At 40.4% G+C, this 16751-nt stretch overlaps 1 protein-coding gene across 1 annotated transcript in view; it reads left to right on the top strand.

Annotated features, from left to right (window-relative positions):
- Sorcs3 (sortilin related VPS10 domain containing receptor 3) overlaps window positions 1–16751 on the top strand; it is a 615406-nt gene that overhangs the window by 482179 nt on the left and 116476 nt on the right. Inside the window, exon 8 of the mRNA XM_028874644.2 lies at window positions 9614–9703. Within this exon, the coding sequence (XP_028730477.1) occupies window positions 9614–9703 (90 nt within the window). The remainder of the gene's footprint in view (window positions 1–9613; window positions 9704–16751) is intronic.

Below are 16751 nucleotides of genomic sequence, written 5' to 3'. Positions count from 1 at the left end.
TTGACTCTTAAGATTCAGTATTCAGAAAACTGTTTCTTTGTTCTTAAAAGCAAAAGAAAATGTGTTCTTTGGGAGAATTATGCAGGTGGAAAAGGGGGGAAAGCCTAAAAACACAGAGACGTATTTTAAATAATCTGAATGAAATTAGTGAGCAAAAGAATTTTCAAAGGTAATTGTGCATTATAAGGCCTTAAGTATCCTTTCATTTTCTTCAAGGAGGAAGAAAGAATGCTAGAGCCACATGATAGGCAGCTGATATATTCCTATACGTGCAGCCATTTTTCTTGGTCTATATTATTCAAATTGTTTGGATCCAACTCAATCTCCTAACTGGAAAAGCTTTTAAATGTCATTTGCTATGAAGGCAACAGTCCTTGTATAAGCCAAATTTATTTTCATTGTGGTCCTTCTTATCCACAAATTTTGATAGCAGCCCCATTCACTCCTGGGCAACAATGGAACATTGATTTTCAGGGACTGAGAAATTGACAAGAACTCCACACAGAAAGATCTGCCTTGTTGGTGGATTTCCTGTCTAAAAATTGCAAGTTGAATGACACATGATCTATCCCTCTTCACAGAGAGATTTGGAAACCTCACTCAATGCAAGGATTGGCCTTAGCTTTAAAAACAGTAAATATGAGGTACCAGTTCCAGGGCCACCATTCACTTGCTGTGTATTTTTGAGTATTTTGTGTAACTTCATTACATGTCAGTTTTCTTCCTAAAAACAAAAAAATAGAAGGCTAGTATGTATAGATGAACAGTGCTTGACACGTGCTCAATAATGTTATCTGCTATTAATCTCTCCACTAATATCTAGTATAATGGTATTATTAAAAATAATAACAGCAGTTAATATTATCATATTTTCTTTTTTATTATTAAGAAATTTTCTATTTACTTTACATACCAACCACAGATTTCCCCTGCCTCTTCTCTCTTCCTAGCCCCCAGCATTCCCCCCAACTCACCCCACATTCCTACATTTCCCAAGTCAAGGTCTCCCATGGGGAGTCAGCAGAACCTGGCACACTCAGCTGAGGCAGGTCCAGGCCCCTACCCTCTGTGCCAAGGCTGTGTAAGGTGTCACATCCTAAGCACTGGGCTCCAAAAAAGTCTGCCCATGCACCAGGTACGGATCCCGATCCCCCTGCCTGCTTCCCCCACAAACAGTTCAAGCTAAACAACTATCTCCTATATCTAGAGGGCTTAGTCTAGTCCTATGGATGCTCCACAGCTGTTAGTCCACAGTTCATGGGTTTCCACTAGTGTGGCTGGTCATCTCATTAGTATTTATTATTATGGGTAGTAATAGTATGAAAGTTAAGCACTCATGTGGTGATATATTGTGCACCCCAATAAAACTTATCTAGAGATCAGAGGGCAGAGCCAGCCACTAGATTAGACATAGAGGTCAGAGAGTGGTGGCACACACCCTTAATCCTATCATTCGGGCAAACAGATCTGTGTATCTCTGTGAGTTCAAGGCCACACTGGGAACAGAGCCAGGCATAGTGGCACACACCTTTAATTCCAGCACTTGAGATCTCATGCCTTTTCTTGGAAAGCACACATGCCTTTAATCCCAGGGAAGTGACATGGCTGTGTGGAGAACAGTATATAAAGGTGTGAGGAGACAGGATATAAGGTGTGAGGAGACAGGATATAAGGTGTGAGGAGACAGGAACTAAGCAGCAGTTTTGTAAAATGAATTGCTCGCTAAACGGTCTTATTAATAAAAAACCTGGAGCCAGTTATTGGGGTAAAAACTGAGAGATCAAGGAATAGGACAAGCCATAACCAACCTTACCTCACCAACTGCTCAGCCTCCAAAGAGACCTGCTTCCTGTATACCCATGCCTATATGCCTGTCTCTGCCCTCTTACTTCCTCTCTCTGCCCAGCTACATCACTCCCTCTTTCTGCCCAGCTCTGTCACTTCCTGTCTGTCTGTACAGACCTCTAGACCTCTATGGTTAACTACTGCTGGGATTTAAAGGTGTGTACCACCACACCTGGCTCTGTTCCCAGTGTGGCCTTGAACTCACAGAGATCCAGATGAATCTCTGCCTTCTGAATGCTAGGATTAAAGGTGTGTGTTACCATTGCCTGACTTCTATGTTTAATATAGTGGCTGGCTTTTTCCTCTGATCCTCAGATAAGCTTTATTGGGGTACACAAAGAAAATACCACCACACAGTTCAGCTGAGATTCTTTCAGGTGAGGACTCAGAGGCTTTCAGTTGAGAAAACAGGATCGGCTGAGGAGTTGGTGATGTGGAGTTGACTGTGGCTTGTTCTGTTTCTCTGATCTTTCAGCTTTCACCCCAATATCTAGCTCTAGGTTTTTTTTTTTTTTATTAATAAGACCATTTAGCAATTTGTGTTACGCACTCATAATAAAATATATGCCCAAAATTATTTGTTTCTGTCCTTCTCATGTTTCCTATGTCTGCTTATAAACCCAGAATGTACAGGTTGACTCATGTCTATGGCAGAAAGAGGCTCAACTGCTCAGTTCCTGAAGAGGGACAGGAAGTAACTCACAGGTTTTGTTTCATGTTTGGTATGCAGATTTCCCTCTGTTCTCAGGAAAAGCTATCATTCAGAGACAGGATGAATGAAAATAAATAATAAAGACTATGTCAGGTTAAGCTTGGCCAAAGCAAGAATGGGGAGTGTCAGAAGAGATAGATGTATTTAATGACCAATGCATTTATCCAAAGGAATCATTTTCACTGGCTAGGAGCCCAATTAAACCTGTATAATGGAAATCCAGAAAATCAGATTAACGAGCCAGTCATTAGTAAGGAAAAGACCCAGCTAATTCTGTGTTTAGCATGACGGATGGGCCCAGAGCAAATAATTGGATGACATTCATCAAATGTAAAATAAAAGGTGTCACTGAGAGGGAGAGTAGTAATAATCTCTGGGATTTACAGTGCTGGCAAATTTGCTTGTAAGGAAGAGAAAAGTTCATCAAAATAGATTAATAGTCACTAAACTTTCTTCCTTCCTGTGTGGTTGCCAGAGAGTCACACAAATAGTAATGGAGAGGCAGCAAACAGGCATCAAACCCTGTGTGTGTCTCCCCAGCACTTTGGAGAGCTCCTGAGGGTGTGCTACTTAAGATTTGGTCTGGAAATAAGCCATTGGCCTTCCACGACTGGACAGGAATGGACAGAAATTTTGTGTGCTTGCCTGTAGGCATGAAACAGTGGAGAATACCAGACCCACAGTCACTGTGGATAAGCAGATTAATCCCAGAAATCCATTATTCAGTTGTGAGTAAGCCAAGGTTTGGGCAGAGGCAGGAGTAAGAAAGCCAGTGATCACGTTCTGGCTGCAACAATGAAAACTATGTGGTATTGAGTACCTTGGCTGAGCTTTCTCTGATACAGTCTCCTGACCTGGAAAGGAAGGATATAGAAAATCAAATGAGGTAAATTGTGCACTACAGCACCTTCCATTTCCTGACATGGACTGAAGAGTGGCTGCTATTATTCCTGTTTATATTACCCCTCCTCCTCTGAGAAGATATGGATTTTAAAATGTCCCATCAACATCATAACAGGCTGTCTAGGAATGCAGGGAAACTCACACACACACGTCAATTGCAGAGCTTTACAAGTGTAATTTTAAAAAGATGTAAAAATCAAAGAAACGTGTTCTGTTATTATAGTGGGATGACTAAGACAGGGGGAAGATTCTTGCAGCCACTTAGAAAAGAGTGGGTATAGTTTTTGAGCTAAGCTTTCTGAGGTTCAGATTTGTCTTGTCTTGGACAAATCACTCAGCATTTTATACCTTTTGTAGAAAAATAATTAAATAATTTATAAAAGAGCTAAGGGACTTCAGGAGTATGGTTGAGGTGCTGAACAAATTTTAGTTGAATCATCGTTACTATTATTACATATCATTGTCTGCCTGGAGATCGTTGTGTCCATGCCAATCATTTCTGCTATTACAATAAAATACTAACTTTATTTTTCCCTGGTCTTGGGGCTGTAGAGTTCAAGTGTGAGGCACTGACTGGCTGATTCATTGCTGGAGGGAGCCTCATCTCTCCCTTTCAAAATGGTGCCTTGAACTTTGTCCTCATCAGGCAGAAGAGAACAGCGAAGGAAGGAGATATTGGGCTGTTTCACACATCCGGGAGGGAAGAGCCTTGTTGTTTAGTCATGCCCTGAAAGCCTCTACTTCTTAATTCTGTTGCATTTGCAGATCAAATTTCAATATGAAATCTTGGAGAGAATTTAAATATTTAGTCAATACTAGTCCATTCCCCTATTCCCTGCCCAATTCTTGTTTATTGTCATGTCCAAAACTTCCTCATTCTACATCAGTGACATCAAAGTCTTAGGTTGTGCCAAATAACCCCAAAGTCCAATGCCCAAATCTTATATAAATATCATCTAAAACGGACATGGGTGAGACTTAAAGTGTTGATTCATCCTCAGACAAATTTCTCTACATCTCTGGGTTCTTGTATGATTGTAATGTAGTGGTAGGTTACATATATGTTAGGTATTTCCATGCAAAATCACAAAAGCAAGTAATAAGAAAGGTTATCAGATTCTATAATAAGTACAAAATCCCACAAACCCAACTACTTTATGTAGATGAATTTCTAAACAGTTTTATTAAATAAAAAACACGGAGCCAAATATAGGGGTGAAAGCCTTAGAGAGATCAAGGAAATGGGGAAAGCCACCAGCCAACCTTACCTCGCCAACTCTGCAGCTTCCAAATGCGAGCTACTTCCTGTCTTACCCACGCCTTTATTGCCTTACTGTTCTGCCCTCTCATTGGCGATCTTAGCCCAGCTTCCTCACTTCCTTTTCCTACACAACTTTGTTACTGTCTGTCTGTCTGTACAGACCTTCAGGTCTCTATGGTTGGTACTGGGATTAAAGGTATTTGTCACCACACTTGGCTCTGTTCCCTAGTATGGCCTTAAACAAACAGATACCCTGCGTGATAAGTGATTGTATTAAGAGCATGTGCTGCCTGACTTCTTGTTTACTTAAAATGCCTGGCCTTTTCCCCCTGATCTCCAGGCAAGCTTTATTAAAGCACAAGTGAAATATCACCACATTTCAGCACAAATAAAATATCACTACACCTTTAATTCTGATGATTGAAAATGATGATTGTTTGTCCTGTTCTCTAGGCAGATTGAGGTAGGGGTTGAGTCCCTATAGCTTTTCTGGGTATAGCCCACACTGCAACGCTCATGGATTGAATTGGACTGCCTGTAGCTTTCCTAGGCTGCAGTTCCACATCAGTGGTACATTTCTTGGGTAGACTCTCATCCCCATGGCTTGGCTGGGTCTTTCTCAGGTGGAAATTTCTGTATGCTGGCCACAGTCTTGCAATTCCTGTCCTAGTGGTGTTTCAGATGAAGCCCCATGCCTTCAGCATCCTTTTCCTGGTACTTAGAGCTTTTCATGGCATCCTTTGAAACTTAGTGGAAGCAGTCATACCTGTGTAGCACTTGAACTCTGTGTGCTTGCAGAGTTAGTACCCGTGGTAATTAATGCCCTCAGGGTTTATTCCTTATGCTTTCCAGACATGTGACCTTAGCCACACATGAGGTCCAACAGGAATATTAGAAAGTTCTGCAGTAGAATCTGGAAAACAGAGGTTCACATGGTGCTAGGTAGTGAGTTCCAAGGCTTTCAAACTATTCTGTCCTCAAATCCCTGATATTCTAGGCCTATAATGGGACTAGTAGCTTTGGAAGTCTCCCAAACGCCCCAGGGACCACTTTTCCATTCCCTTAATGAATGCCATCTGGCTTCCTTCTGTTCATACTAATCTCCTTATAAAATGTTTCCTTGATCACACCTTTTGCTTTCTCATCCAAACCCATCTTTTAACTGTTTGTTTACATGGCCAAGATCAGAATTTTCCATATCTTTACAGTACCACTTCCCTTTGGAATATAAACTTTATCCAGAATTAATTCTCTCATCTCACAATTTACTGTAAGTTGTCTTGAAGGGTGTGACAAACTTAACTTTGCTTAGATGTTTGTTCCACCATTCTAATTCCATACACTGAAATTCTGCTGCCCACAAATTTTAGAACATAGACCCACTTCAGGTAAGTTCTTTGAAGGTAGCCTGTCTTTCAGCATCTAACACACTACTTCAAGTTTTCACGTGAAATCTCATTGGCATCGTATTCTCTATATTTCTCATTCTCATCGTATCTCCACCAGGGTCCTGATCTCTAGGACTAGAGATTTCTCTGAAGCTGTCTTCTGATCCTTCACCTGAAAGCTCTGTTCTTGCAATGTGTGCATCTCTAGCATCCATTTCAGTACCATTCCAGCCTCTCCCCATCACTCTACTTCTAAAGCCCCTTCCATGTGTTTTAGCAACAGCTCATTCCCCACACCAATTTATTTATCAGACTATTTCTGCTGTTATGATAAAATATCTTAAACTAAGTGACTTATAAACATCAAAAGCATAATTCTCATTGTTCCCAAGAGCCTGGCAAACTAAGATCAAGGCAGAGATAGGTTCATTGTCTGTAAGGACCCTTTCTCTGCCTGTGATTTTGTGTCTTGTCTACCGTGCTCTTACACGGCAGAAGGGACAGAGGTGTGAGAGAGGCTAAAAGTTACCTGTAATCATTTTATAAGGCTCTGATGTCTACTTCATTAGGCCAAGTGTTCACAGCTTCATCGTCTTCTAAAAGACCCTACCTCTTACTATTATTGCATTGAGGCATTAAACTTCAACATACATTTTAGAAGAAATGCAAACATTAAAACGGTAACATTTATGATGTCTAGGAAGGAAGGAGGCCACAACCATGCTCTTAGACATAAAGGAACACTTATAGGAATATGTATGCCACAAGAGTAAATGCCAAGAGCCCCACAGGAAAGGAAGAGGTAAAGTTCAGAAGGTGATAGACAGGACAACAGTAAACTGTTGGCATCCAAGACCTTTTCATGAATGCTTGAGGCCTGAACTTAGGTTTTAGGAATTATTGAGTTTTAGCAAATGCAAAGCGGTACACAGTCAGGTAAAATGTCGGGAGGCACCTTAATATCTGGGGGGAATTCTATGATAGTGTAAGTACTTGGGGAACCCCTTGGGCTAGTGGTCTTCCTGTGCCCTCTAATATGTTGGAACATTCCATGGTCCATATGAACCATAATTAGTATTTATTATTGAAGCATGAATATTCCAGGTTGTGTGTGAGCTTGTATGTAAGCTTGTATGTGAGGCAATCTGTGCCAAAGGAGGATTTTGTGAAGTTCTGTAGGAAACTGTATGTAGCTGGAAAGTTTCTCTCCAGCTCCCATCAAACCCCAGCAGTCCCCCAGCCTACTTATAAAATAAACACACAGACACTTATATTATTTAAACTGTTTTGTCTAATGGCTCAGGCTTCTTGTTATCTAGTTCTTCTATCTTAAATTAACCCATTTCTATAAATCTATAGCTTGCTACATGGCTCGTGGCTTACCAGTATCTTACATGTTGGAACTCATGGCAGCATCTCCTGACTCAGCCTTCCTGTTCCCAGAATTCTCTTCTCTGCTTGTCCTGCCTATACTTCTTGCCTGGCTACTGGCCAATCAGCATTTTATTTATACAGAGCGATATCCACAGCAACTGTATTTTAAGCATAGCATATATTTGGGGTGCTTAAATGTGGTGCATATATGGGATCTCCTTTGGGGGGTGATAAAATGCTTTAGGACCAAATAGAGGTGAAAACTGGATAACACTGTGAATGAATTAAGTGCCATTAAACTATGCATTTTAAAAAAATTTAATTATAAAAATTTCATATCAATTAAAAATTATCACCACTATGAATAATAGCAGTCAGGAGTTCAAGTGAGGAGCATAGAGGTGTATGCAAATTTCTGTTAAAGATCTAGTTCTCTGATGCTCAAAGTGTGGTCCCCAGATAGCAACAGCACCAGGAAACTTATTAGAAAAGACAATTTGTTGACTACAACCAAACTCAGTTGAATCAGACATGGGGCCCAGCAGTCTGAGTTTTAATAAGCTATCCAGGTGATTCTAAAGCATGCTAAAACTAAAAAGTATTGATCTAGAGTTTTTTCTTTCTTTCTGATTAGCAGGTATGCTTATATGTGTTGATTTTATAATTTAAATAGAACCAAATCAAACAAACAAATGCACAAGGTTCCCGCCCAAGAGTTACATTTTAATCTGATTCTATGAACTTAACAATTATTTTAAAAAGAAGGAATTTTCCACAAACCGTCAATCTCATTATGTCAACACCCACTTCTGTGCCAATACAAAACAATGTAGATTTATAACAAGTATTTTAGCAAAATAAAAATAAAATTTCTAGAATAAAAAAAAAATCTCATTAGAGAATAGAGTCCTAGGATAGTCCTAAACATCAAGGAATAAACAGATCTCTCATTTTTAATTTACAGCCTGAACTTTGATTCAGGCTTTTTCCCAGGCTCTGCCTTACGCTGACTCTAATATCTACTGACAGCTTGGAGAACCTGCTTTGGGGTCTTCCAATCTATGAAGAAGAGGAAGAGAGCCATGGGAGAGGTCATCTCTTAGAGTGAGGAGTGATGGGTGGCTTTCAAGAGAGACGTTCCTCCCCACTGCTCCCAGCAGTTGCTGGGGAGAGCTGCCAGCTTTGGACAGGAGTGAGGGGACTGGCTGGTCTCCAGCATGTGCTTGGGCTTTGGTAGGAAGGAAGCATGTGCCAGGAGTAATTGCCTCTGCAGCAGCCTGGTTGCTATTGTCCTCCTGCTATTTTCTCTGAACAGGCCATGCTATCTTCTTCTGTGAATATTAATTTCCCCGGAGTTAGGATAATTGGACCAAGAGCAGCCCTCCACAGAGCTGTGCCTTTTTGGCAGGACTTTTCCACAAACCTGGGCCTGGGGATCATTTCTTGGAGTGGTTCTGTGTCATCTAATGAAGGATCTATCCTTTGCCAAGTGAGGTCACAAAGCTCATTCCTGTCATCCTACCTCTGAACTAGCAGAGGTTTATGAATTCCATGTTTGGACTTTTCCTCTTACCTTTAATGCCTTTAATCGGTTTGCCCATGGGAAGGATCAGTAAGCATCTGTTCAATGCATGGATTTATGAATATGAATGGAAAAGTGTGACCAAGTCAGATATTAAATTAAATTCCACAGTAGTGATGCTTTGAGCCATACTAATCATTTAGATGCCAAAGAATGCTTATGATCATGGTGCTATGGTTGTAATGTGTTAATAAATTATTAAATTAGCTAATACTGGACAAATAGATCATGAATTAAACCAGTGCTGATAGTTTCTCTGTTTTCAGTTGAAAATAAAGATTAGCTGTGTTTTATCTGCAAAGCACAGTGACCAAGAATCAACCTATGTTCTCACTTAGAAATTTAGGAAAATGGGAATGATTGTTATAATTGTGCATTTATTGTCTCAGCACCATGATGTAGAAATACTTAAGGCATCAGAGACTCAAAACTAGTACCAGACATACTTGAAAAGGTAATTTTGAGCATAGTATGGTTGCTTATGGACAGGACAGTATTTTCCAACTTGTGGCACCATCTGATCTCTTTTTGTTTCCCCCATGATCTAGGTAACAATAGGTGGAAGAGCCAGCTACTACGTGTCCTATCGAAGAGAAGCTTTTGCCCAGATAAAGCTGCCCAAGTACTCCTTGCCAAAGGTATTGCACACAGGACCTGGTTTCCTGAGACTTGCCAGATAATGCCAGGGATGGAGAGGCTGCATCCATGGGATGCAGGAAGCCACTGACATTTATTTAGTCTGGAGAACTCCTGAAGGATTTTGGTCATTGTTGATGGGGCTGAACCTTAGTACTGTATTCCTTTCTCAGCAGCATGCCAAGCATGGGTTTGATTTCCTGTAACTCAAGCATGTGGTATGATCTTGGGCTCTTTGCCAAGAGTGGGAGAGAAAGGAATGCTGGCTTTGAAATGAGTCTCTTCAGAGGGTTCTCCTTTCTGTAGCAGTGTTATTGACAACCAGAAGGTAAGCTTGACAGGCAGGAGCACAGCTGCTACATGTGGATGTGAAAAGTACACAGAGCAGTTTGCTGGTGTTCTTACTTCTCTTTCCATTTTAAGGATAAATATGAACACTCCACCTGTTTCCACTCCACTCTGGCCTCTTCTGTTGAGTAGAAAGCTTATTCTGTGTATCCCATTTCTTGTGAACACCAGCTTCTAGGTGAAGATGGATCCTGTAAATTTACCATGAACAAAACCAGAATGTGATTATATAATTTAATGGGGCTGCAGGGAAGCTGTCTCAAGGTGTCACTTACCATGTGTCATATGACAAAAAGACATGGTTCTGAGACAAGGCTAAGAAACACTGTAAAAGACTATGTGAGCACAGAGATAGGAGGATTGTGGGTTAAGAAGGTAAATCACTTTATATCTCCTGGTATTTCATTTTAAGTTATTCTTGTATGGGTGTGTTCATTCCATCCTGTCTTCATTATTTCTTTTTGTCACATATTCAACTTTTCTTCCATTAAAGTGGGCAATCTATGCTAAACATTGAATTCTTTAGAAGTCATTTTATTAATGGAGAATTTAAATTACAAAACTCAATCTCTCTCTTCTTTTTACTATTTGTCAAAATTATTAACTTCTCATGTTTTTAGTTGAAGTAGAATTTCATCATTCTCCCTCTATTTCCTCCCTCCCCTTGCTCCTACCAAATAGCCCCCACCCCTTGAACTCTTCTCAAACCCCCACTCTTAAATCCATGCTCTCTTTTCTTTGGTTATATTTGTTATATGAGTGTATATGTGTGTGTGAGTTCAAATATATATAAGTGCAACCTGCCCATTATTATGTTTGTGTGTATATGGTTTGTAAGGCTGATAACTCTGAATTGGAAAACCACTAAGGGGACCTCCCTGGGAGAGGCTAATTCACTTTCTCTCAGCAGTCAAAAGAGGTACGTACAGTCTGGCTTCTATGATTTGAATCTGGCTCCAAAGTAAGTTGGTAACAGAAGGACAGGAGTTGGTCAGAAGTACTTTGATTAGAAGTCTCTCCATGGTCCAGTTCAAAGTACAGAAATGTGCTACATTTTGAGGCATCAAATTGAGTCACACATAGGAAGAAGAAAGGCTTGTCAAAACCACAAATGACTTGCTCATGTTCAGAAGCAGTACTATGACAAAACTGTGCTGTTTGCTTCAGCAGTAGACAAAACTAGATATGACATTAATGGGTTAAAATTGTGTGGTAGTTTCAGTAGATGTTTCTACATGCATTACCTCAATTTCCTGAACCCTGCACATTTTATAAATATCAAAATACTTATAAGCAATAAAAATCAAATAAGTATAAATTTGATAAAACATTTTGAAACATTTTTAAAAATCATGGAATTAGGTCTAGAATAGTAAATATGATAACAAACATTCTTTACCCGCTAAAATCAAATAAATATAAATGTAATAAAATATTTTAAAACATTTTTTAAAAATTGAACTGTGAATTAGCAAAAACAACGCAAACATGTTCTACCTGCTAGAGCTTGTAGTGTGGTAGACAAGCAGCAATAAGCAAGCCAATGTGAATATAGGGAGTATTCAAGCAGTCTAAGGACCATTTTTGGATAAAAAGTAGAGATAACCGAATGTGGATAGTGAGGGCAACTTCCTAGAAAAAGTTGTGTTTCAGAGAATATAAGAAAAAAATAAGAAATTCAGCCTGTAAACAAGGGTATGTTGGAAGTACAAGGCTACTAGGTAATACAGTCATATCTTATTATCACAGAGAAATTGGTACCATGACACTTACAGATGTCAAAATCCATACATGACTATGCCTCTTTCATATCTAGCCTGGCACAGCATTTTCAGATAACCTGTGCACATCCTTTCTGAATACTTAAAATCACCTTTAAATCTCATGCCCTATCTTTTAGAAATCACAAGAAGAAATAGCATGCTATATTTCTTTGGCAAAGGTACAGAACTAAGTGAACTTTGGTCTTTGGAGGCCAGGAATAGGGAAGATCACCTGCACGTGCAAAGGCCTTGTTTGAGAGCAAGCATGGCTCCTTTAACAGAGTTAAAATACCTTGTGAAGTTTGGTTACAGAGTTTGGCAGAAGGGCTGCTGCAGAGGGCAGGTCCCATATTAAACAGCCTTGGGGAACATGGAGACTGGCTTCTGGCTTCACGCTAGCCTGCCTATGGCTAGATTTTGTGGGGAAATCGTTCAGTATGGTGGCTGCAGGATGTATGCATCAAGTTGTCTAAAGCCAGCCAGGAAACTGGTATGAGAGGGTGAGAAAAGGAAAATTCAGCTATAAACTTCCTAAGGGAGAAATCAGTGGTTCCCCGCCCCAGGCCCAAGTCTTTCTACCTTGACCTAAAGTATGTGTTTCAGGTACCCTTCTAAACCATTTCTCTACCATCAGGATGTGTTTACCTCAGTGTGAGTATAGATTTTATGAAATTTTAACCTTCTTAGGAAGGCAACAGTTCAGTCCCTTAGGCATGTGGCTGTAGGTAGGGGTACAAATGAGGCTCTGAATTGATTTCCACCAAGAGTACTCCATTAATGATTAGCAACCCCATGGTGACTTATTGTGGGGGCGTATCAAACCACTCAGGCAGTCCCTTCATAGCATCACATCCAGATAGGCTTCTCATTAATATGAGACTGCTGCGAAAGTAGCTGGCTGGTGATCGATCAATTTATTAGCTGGTGTTGGCCCAGATTTCATAATCAGGGCTAAGAAGCTAGGGACAGAGGGGGCGATGGGAGATTAGTTCTTTGCATTGTTTGAAGAACTGAAGTGACTTCAAGCACATTGTTGCTGTCCCATGCAGTGCAGCGCTATAGCTGTGCTTACATGCTTGGGGAAAAGCAAAACGACAGAAAAGTTCCCTGTAATCACTGCACCTCACACTTCTGTTCCCAGCCTACCTGTTCAGAACATGCACACCTTGACTTTAGAGTATTTTGCAGAGGGTAAGATGAGTAACATTAATGATGAATGGCATGATCAGAATGAGGAACAGTGCATCAAAGCTTCCATAGTTCATTACTGGGACTCTTACCCATACACATGACACTGATGCACCAATTGGAAAGTATGGTGTGAGAGAGTAAGAGCAATGGTAGCTGGGAAGAGATAGTTGAGCTTTTGAGCAGAAGCCTAAACCTCTCTTCAAGCTCCACCACTTACCCAGGAGCGTGGGTCTGCTCATCAGCAAAATGAGATAATGATACTGATGTGTTGGGAGGAGTCAATGAATGACTCACTGCTGGTCCAATGTAAAGTGCTCAGTAAATCTAAGGAACAGCTGTTAACCTGGGGGAAATAATACCAGTGGCCTTACTCCGCCTGATATGCAGATGAAGGTCATGATAGAATGATAGAATTGTATCTCAGATAGCATTGGCCTCCATATTGCTTGAAGCTGTCACTCTGCCACTTTGAACCTGACATAGCCTTTTTGATCCCTTAGGTTCTAATTTTTTCTTAAGTTGCAACTCTAAAAGTTGTTTCTCCAAGTATAAAATTTTGTTTGTTTTTCTTCAAAGGTATTTCGGTTCTAGTGATACCCCCGAACTTTGCTGAGGCCCATGATTCTGGAAAACTGCCAAAATTAAGAAATTTTACTCCTTTACTCCGTTTTAAGTGATTGGGAAAGGATTTATCCATAAAGAACTATTCTCTGTAAGACTTGATAAGACTCAGATGTCTCTCTCTAACAAGGCCAGACTATAAATGAAGGCAGAGATTTTCTGTTCTGACTGCCTGGTCCCAAATAAACACACAAAAGCTTATATAATTATAAAATGCTTGGCCAATAGCTCATGCTTATTATTAAGTAGCTTTTGCTTTGTAATTAACCCATTTCTATTAATCTATGTATTGCCACACGGCCTGTGGCTTTACCAGTCCTCTGGCAGCTTGCTTCTTGGGCAGGTGGTTGGAGTCTCCTCTTTCAACTCTGCCCTTTTTCATCCCAGTCCTCAGTTTGATTGTCCCACCTAGCTTTATCCTGTGTTGCTATAGGCCAAACAGCTTTATTTTTAACCAATGAAAGTAATACATATTCACAATTCACAGAAGGATCATCTCACAGCTCCGGATTCTCATTCTTGATCTCATAAGTGATTAGCTGAACTGTTGTCCTACTAACCAATGTGAACAAAATGCCTGATAATTTGACTTTATCAAAATTAGCTCTGGATTTTCTATCATTTTCTGTCCTTGAACTTTGCCCACTCTCAAGTTTATACAGGCAATGGAGAGCTTGGGCAAACAGTGCAATGAGGAAAAGCCATCCTCCTGACCTTGCTGCATTTCTGAGCATCACTTGGTCTCAAAGAAAATGCCTCTGTCAGTTGTCCCTTCATGCCATCTGCATGCTCTGCTACACACCCAGTTCTTTTTATTTTAGATTTCTTTTCAAAAGCAGCTGTTGGGGTTGGGGAAAAGGTTTTGTAGATAAAGTGCTTGCCATGGAAGTGTGAGAGTTCAGATCCTCAGCACCATCCTATGTGCTCACATATAATTCCTCCTTTAGAGAGGCAGAGTCAGGGGATTCCCTTAAGCAATCTGGTCTAACTCTAATGTGTTCAGGGTTTAGCAGGAAACCCTGTCTCAGTAACAAAGTAGAGAGTGATGGAGGAAGAAGACACCGGAAGTCAGATTCTTATCTCTACACACCAACATCTACACACATCTGGACACATACACATAAACATGCACACCACACATGATGCACACACATGCAACAAAGGCTAAATGCAATATACATAAATTAAAAAAAAAAAACAAGTAAAAAGAAATTTAAAAGCAATTCTCAGCTAGGTGTGATGGTTCATGCCTATTATGCCAGCATTTGGGATGTAGAGCCAGGAGGATATGCAGATCACAGTTAGCCTTGGCCACATAGTGGGGTTGTAGCCAGCCTAGGATACATTAAATTCTTTTGTTAAACTAAACAAAACAAAGGCAGTTCTTTTTGAAGTGCTTGCAGATATTATGACCAGAGTCTGCAATAGTTTTTCCTTATCTAAGTCTGAGTTTGTAGTAACGTGACAATAGATAGAAGTTAGTCTCATTGTGAGTAATAAGACAGGAGGGAAGAGCTTCTTTAACATTATTATAAAGATAGTGACAAGGATGTTAACTTTTGCCTCCTTAACTTTCACAGATCTAGTAGGTCATAGCCACCATTTGTAAGGGTTTATATGTAGTCTTAATCTGTTTGCTCATTCCTCTTCACTCTTATTCCATTCACTGCTATCTGCTCTCAGTCCTCCCATTAACTTATTTAGTATGTCCTTGAAAATCCTGCAGCTATCTTTGCTGGGTATCGATTCCCCAGGGTCCAAGGGGGCTTTGCTATGTCCAGTGTGGAATATTAGTGAAAAAAAAATCTACGTACACTATGTTCTTAATGTCTGTTAACTTTATTCCTCTAAGACAAAATTCTATCAATTCAGCTATAGTTCCACCAGGCATTCAAGGCAGGAATAACTCTAGACATACCAAGCTCTATATCCATCTACTTTATTTCTCTGGGATGAAATCCTGTCTCCCTAACTGCAGTTCCGTCCAGCTCCCTAGCTCATAGTCCTGCTAACGACTAACATCTACACTTCCAGCCTCATCTTCGTCCTCTGTACCCTCTTACTCCATCTCTGCTGCTCTCTACTCCTGGCACTCAGAAAACTCTGCTTACCCTCTATGGAACCTCCATCTTCCTCTTCTCTCTCCCCATGCTGTTCTCTCTCGGTCTACAGAATATGCCTGCCTTTTCTTTCCCTGGGCCCCTCTTCCCTGCCTCCTCATGAATGTTGTTTTACCTCTCACCTTGATATGCAAAAACCTCTTTTGTTCTCAAAGTGCTCTGGGGAACCACTAGGCCTCCTCAAGGTTAGGGGATGGTCTGAGCTTCATTAGCACAGGAAACAAAACTCTGCATCTCCTGCCAGCTTGTCTCCTAAGCTCAGCAGGGCAGTTAGTCACTTAATAGGTAAGGCCGGTCTGGGGAGCTGAACTGTTTACCAACAGGTCTGGGCACACAAGGATTTCATAGCAGAAGACAGCTGGAATATTAAAGGCTGGGTAACACCAAATATTCATAATAAATGGCCTGCCTTCTGACAGACCCTTGGCCGGTCAAAGTTCCGCTTTAATACGCAGCTGAATCTCTATGATATATTCTTGCTGCCTGTAAGGGCTAGGGACCCCTATGTGTCAAATCTAGTTTTACATCTCCATACTTTATCTGCCACTCTGGAGTATTTGGTATAATGTCCCTTTCTCCAATCCATATTGATGATCTTCCACTTTCTGTATGCCCTCCTTATAACTATCTCTTAGTAGTAACTATTTTTAAATATGTCTTAAAATCTGTATGTTCTCTGAGTGATTTCATCCATTCTTTTATATTGATGACTGCTGCATGAACAGCCCAGCCCACATCTTACCACCACCAAGCACTTTACTGAACAGCCTATTCAAAGAGCATCCTCTCAGTTGTGTCTGCTTTACATTCCTTGGGCCTCATCTTTCTCTTCTGTTTCCTTGCTTGTCCCATTGTTTACCTTGTAAACTTTTGTTCTGTGTGCACTCTACAGCAGATTCTTTGGAAAGGACTAGAGATAAAGTAATACACAAGAGAGTTTTACTCTCTGGAAGCTTAGTGTTCAACGAGAAGAAAGACATTAAACAAATAGTTACGTGTGATTACTT

The sequence above is a fragment of the Peromyscus leucopus genome, chromosome 1, assembly GCF_004664715.2.
Source record: "Peromyscus leucopus breed LL Stock chromosome 1, UCI_PerLeu_2.1, whole genome shotgun sequence".
Taxonomy (NCBI): Eukaryota; Metazoa; Chordata; class Mammalia; order Rodentia; family Cricetidae; genus Peromyscus; species Peromyscus leucopus.
Note: the sequence above shows the minus strand (reverse complement) of the source record. Positions and strands in the feature narration are given on the sequence as shown.